At 36.8% G+C, this 5,505-nt stretch overlaps 1 protein-coding gene across 1 annotated transcript; it reads left to right on the forward strand.

Moving 5' to 3' along the window:
• The first annotated feature begins 1,873 nt into the window (after window positions 1-1,873).
• On the forward strand, window positions 1,874-4,110 carry LOC113765655 (UDP-glycosyltransferase 92A1-like). The gene has a single exon (XM_027309889.1). It carries the CDS (start codon window positions 2,134-2,136, stop codon window positions 3,640-3,642), a length of 1,509 nt encoding a protein of 502 aa, XP_027165690.1. The 5' UTR covers window positions 1,874-2,133; the 3' UTR covers window positions 3,643-4,110.
• The last annotated feature ends 1,395 nt before the right edge of the window (window positions 4,111-5,505 follow it).

The following is a 5,505-nucleotide window of genomic DNA, read 5'->3' on the forward strand; positions in this document are numbered from 1 at the left end:
CAGTAGCCCGTTGACACTTGAGAACAGTGTGTGAAACGCCTCCGGTTCGATGTCGTACTACCTTTTTTTTTTTTTGGTTAAGGTAAGGTTTCTGATAATTTTCCTGACCTCTTTTAATATTTGAAAAATTATACTAATCTCTCTTGAGATTTATGATTTGGCAACAAAATCAATTCATTTCTAAAAAAATATGATTAAAAAATTACTTCCAAGAGAGATGAAAATTTTGTTCCTCAAATGCCCCTTATGCATTCCGGTCGTGGTGTATTAGCAAAAATAATTATCAATTACAAATAATTATCGATCAAGATGTATTGCAGTCATGATTGTCTCGAAAAATTTCATAATTTTCAACTAAAATTGTAACTTTTAAACATTAAACTGAGAACAATAGACATTATTTACCTGATTTAGGGTATGCCTTTTGTGATTTTGCATAGAAAGAACGTCCAAATTTGCATTTTTTTCTACCTTCTTTCTTAGCCACTACCACGAAATTACTCTAATACAAAGGCCATTTCTTTAGTTTCTAAATCAAGGGGAAAAACCCTCACGAAAAAACTTGTTTTTCTATTTCTTTCCTCTGTATTTCCTTTATTTTACCCGAGCCTTTCTTATATACGATTGAAATGTGGTCATGTCAAGTTCTATTAATCACAAACTGAAGCTAATCATGTAACAAAATGGCGCCATTTTGTATTTTTCACATTACAGTTCATGCTATTAACAGATAATTCCATTAATTAGTGGATTTGTGCTATAATTACTTAATTCTCAAATTTTAGTTTCTAATCTTGGATAATGTGTTGGGGTAAACAAGTAATTTCATACTAGGGGATGTCAGTAAATGAGCCCCTTATTTTGCCAAGAGAGGTTTGTGTAATTTTTCAAATATCAGAAAAGGTCAGTGAAATTATCAAAAATCACAGGGAAGGTTTCTGAAATTATCCTTTTTTTTTTAAGTAGAAAAAATTTTGAATGAATTTGATTCTAATCATCATCACAAATCAATGCATACTTCTCGAAACCATAACCTAAGGATTCTTAAATATCCTCCGTTAATACAGCTTTTAATTTTCGCATCAGTAACAGAATTTGAATACATGCCCTTTAATGAGAAATTTCCATCTCTTACCACTTTTATGTGTGTGCCCTGCTAATTGCTTTTGGCTATATAGAAAAGGTTTCTTGGTGACATTCTAAATACTTTCTCAATTGTTGATCTTTAGCTTTTTTTTTTTTAAACAATAGGAAAAATGTACCTTGTGAGAAAACATTTGAAATTGATAATCACTATCAAAACCCCGTACAAAAGAGACTTTCGAATTGCCGAAAAGAAATTCTAGCAAACCAGCCACGCTGCTGTAAGATGACGTTCTGTAATAGATATTTCCTTCTTAGAATAAATCGTTAAAAATATCTTCTTCTTTTTTGTAAGCAAATTTATTGAAGCAAACATCAATTTGGCTACTACAGTCAAGCGAATCGACAAGCAGATTAGGTGGGCATCAAAGTGACTTTCATCCTTACTTTTCGGGTTCTGCCGCCGGAATTTTCACTTTTTTGGCCTCGGGAATTTCCACTTTTTTTTTTCCCTCTGGAATTTGCATTTTTTAGTACTAAATTGATATCTACTTTTTGTCACTTCTTTACCGCCCAAAAAAAAAAAGTGAAAATCATGAAGCATGGTTAGTCAAATCCTTCTTATTTCCAATGCTAGGGGCAAAAAATCATTGGCTGCAACTACAGGAAAAAAAAGGTTAAAAAACACATTGAAAGAGCTTTTGGAAACAAGAAGAAAATGAACCCTCAATAAAGAATTTCTTGTATAAAGAAATTTAAGAGTGAAACCAAAACCATCTTCCATCCTAATATTTTAGAATAAAGTCTTGCAACCATAAGGTTGGCCTTTATGGTATGTCGCTTTATTGATTGATTCATTTATATCTTCGCCGTTTCTTTCTTTCTGGATGTCTGGTCCATCTTTCTGGTAGATAACCTACACAATTCTTCACTGCGCTGTTTGAGCTTTACAAATATTCTTCCTTGCTTTTCGCCTTTTCGCACCCCAGCACTCCCAGCTCCTAAAATCTAAATCACATCACATTTGCCAGTCCTGAAAATCCAGGGAAGATGACTGGCTTGAAGGAGTATATGGTGATGATACCATTCATGGCTCATGGCCATCTAATCCCTTTCTTAGATTTAGCCAAGAAAATTCAACAAAGAACTGGCTTCGCCATCACCCTGGTTAGCACCCCTCTTAATGTCAAGTACCTCGAGAATACCATATCAAAGGATTCATCCCAAGAATCCCAAATCAACTTAGAATCTCTTCCTTTCAACAGTGTTGAACATGGCTTGCCACCAAATACTGAGAACACTGGGGCCTTGTCCTTGGACCTTATCATCAAACTCTTTCAGGCTGCAGCTAATCTTGAAGACCCCTTTCGCCGTCTCATCGCAAAAGTCATCGAAAAGGAGGGACGTCCTCCGTTGTGCATAGTTTCTGATATTTTTGTAGGGTGGGCTACTGCTGTAGCAAAGGATTTTGAAACTATAAATGTAACTTTCACCACAGGTGGTGCCTATGGCACTGCTGCCTATGTTTCATTATGGCAGAACCTCCCTCATCGATCCTCCGGCAAAGATGAGTTCAGTCTTCCTGGTTTTCCTGATTCATGCCGGTTCCATATCACCCATCTGCATAGATATCTGCAAGCTGCAGATGGTACTGATGAGTGGTCAAAGTTTTTTCAGCCACAGATATCAAAATCTTTGGGATCTCTTGGATGGTTATGCAATACAGTGGAGGAAATTGAGCCTTTTGGCTTGGATGTGCTCAGGAAATACATAAAACTCCCAGTTTGGTGCATTGGACCTCTTCTTCCACCACAAATGCTTGAACAAGATTCTTCTTCAGAATCCAAAATCATCAGTCAGCCCAGCGGGAGAGAACCAGGATTGCCTACAGAGAAATGCCTGGAGTGGCTGGACTCACATCCCGAGAGTTCTGTTCTTTACATCTCTTTTGGTTCCCAGAACACTATAAGTCCTTCTCAGATGATGGCATTAGCTATGGGGTTAGAGCACTCTGGGAAACCATTCATTTGGGCTATTAGGTCTCCTTTTGGCTTTGATCCTAAAGGTGAATTCAAGGCTGAGTGGTTACCAGAAGGTTTTGAGGAAAGAATGGCACAAACAAATCAAGGATTGTTAGTGCATAAATGGGCACCCCAATTGGAGATTCTTCGTCACAAGTCAACAGGAGCATTTTTGAGCCATTGTGGATGGAATTCAATCATGGAGAGTTTGAGTCAAGGTGTTCCCATGATTGGTTGGCCACTTGCAGCTGAACAAGGGTACAACTCAAAGTTGATAATGGAGGAAATGGGAGTTGGTATTGAGTTAACTAGGGGATTACAGAGTCATCTAGAGAAGGAGGATGTGGAGAGGGTAATAAATACTGTGATGGAGAAAGGAGGCAAAGGAGAGGAAATGAAAAGAAAGGCAGCTGAGATAAGAGGGTTGATAAGGGCTGCTGTAAGGGAAGATGAAGGACACAAAGGGTCTTCTTTGCAAGCTATAGATGATTTCATCTCTGCAGTTTTGTCCAAGAGAAAAGTTCTTACAGCATCTTAATCAATTCTTGTTGAAGGATTATGTTTTATTGGGCTGAAGTTGTCCTACTCCTACCAATGAAGTTCACCTTTGGCTGTTGGGGAAATTGGATATGATTTAATCCCTCCTCCAATTTTATCTGAAATAAAGCTTATTAGAGCAATCTGATTCTTTGAATTAATTTCTTATGAAGGATTATCTTCTTTCTTGGGCTCCTTTCATTTGATCAACCTTTGGCCTCTCAACCGGCATAGTACACATCAAAATCAATGCAACCTTTCAAGCATCAACTCCTCAACACAGGAAACGTTAACAACCAAGTTTAACTTTTAAATATCGCAGTCACCATCATAGCTCGTTGAATCGACATCATAGCACTTGTAAACCAGAAAATCCTGCTCGCACTACCTCCTTGTCGATTCATGTAAAGGCTAATATTAAATTTGCTGAAAATGAAGACTGTCCTAAACTTTTAGAATTAATCTTTTACACACTGACAGTGTATATATTTTCATTATTTGATGTATGACATATAATCTAAATTTTACATATATGTTATGCATTCAGTCGTGATAATAGATACACTATCAATGTATACAAGATTTACTCAAAAACAAAAAAATGGTGAATAAATTTTTGCCGTATTGATGAAAGAAGTGTTTCCAATAAAAGCTTAAACTGCTTCCACGCCCTTCATCTATACTAGCTGTGTCTCTCATGATTGTATCACATAAATTTGCACTGAAGAATTAGAACAGTTCAGAAAGACTTTACTATAATAATTAAAACTCCAAAACGGTAATTAACAGGTTAAAAAAAACTAATCTTCTTTTTCCAGGCCAGAAGAATTTTATACCCACCATAATACGAGGATTCCAGAAGGTAAAGGTGGTCGAGTTGAATCAGTGTTCGTTGAATCAACATCATAGCTCCAAAGTTCTCTCAACTCACCTCTCACCAAACCCAATATAACACAAAGTCCTGTGTTATAAGAAATCCAGTGAAGGGCAAAGAATTAGAGGTAAGTGAGGTTCACAAATACAATAAAAACAGATAGCACGGGGATAGCAGAAATTCATACCTAATGTGCAAGGAACAAGGTACAGGAGAGCAGGTTGACCATGTCCATCCATTAGATACAAGCCTAAGTAAGTAAAGAACAAGCCTGCAATAATACATCACTATCTTAAACAAGAAATTGAGAACAGTATCTGATACAGTTTCTTATAAATCCGATAAAAGGGCAGAACACAAGAATAAACATAACCGGAATTTGTAAAACCGATAAAAGGGCAGAACACAAGTTATGGGAAATAAATCACTATAAAGTATCCGTTCCTTCAGTGAAGGTACCACAGATAAGTTCATAAAAAAACTTTATTAGCTCTACGCTCATTTTGAGGGATTTGACCACTCTCTTTTGGAGTTCCGCTCCACTTACTAATTTTTAGTACTCTAATTGGTCTAAAGATCTTCCAGCTGATTCACGTACTAGAAGTTCAGCTTTATAGCACACATCCATATAAAGATGTTTCCTCCTTGGACTTGAAAGACTACATCTTAACTTTACCTAAAATATGTTGTATATTGTAACATGATAGCCCTGTCTTCTTAAGAGCCATTGCTCGCATCTCTCTCCCGCTCTCTCTCTCTCTCTGTGTGCTGAATCATGTTGCTCTGTTATCAATTAATCATCTCTCTCTCTCTCTGTTGACTCAAGTTGCTTGGCTGTAGACTAATCAAAGTTTCTCTTCCTTGCAACACTCAACTGATCTTTGCAAGCACATTCACTACAAGACATCCAAAACCCTGCAAAAAATTCTCTTCCCTTGCTTGTAATTTGTCTTAGAATAGGCTTGCCAAGAATAAATGAAGGGAGTTCTT

Source organism: Coffea eugenioides, chromosome 3 (genome assembly GCF_003713205.1).
Source record: "Coffea eugenioides isolate CCC68of chromosome 3, Ceug_1.0, whole genome shotgun sequence".
In the NCBI taxonomy this organism is placed as follows: domain Eukaryota; kingdom Viridiplantae; phylum Streptophyta; class Magnoliopsida; order Gentianales; family Rubiaceae; genus Coffea; species Coffea eugenioides.

Bases quoted from the DNA above. Each gene is read 5' to 3' on its own strand.
- LOC113765655 (XM_027309889.1), top strand. From the start codon at position 2,134: ATGACTGGCTTGAAGGAGTATATGGTGATGATACCATTCATGGCTCAT.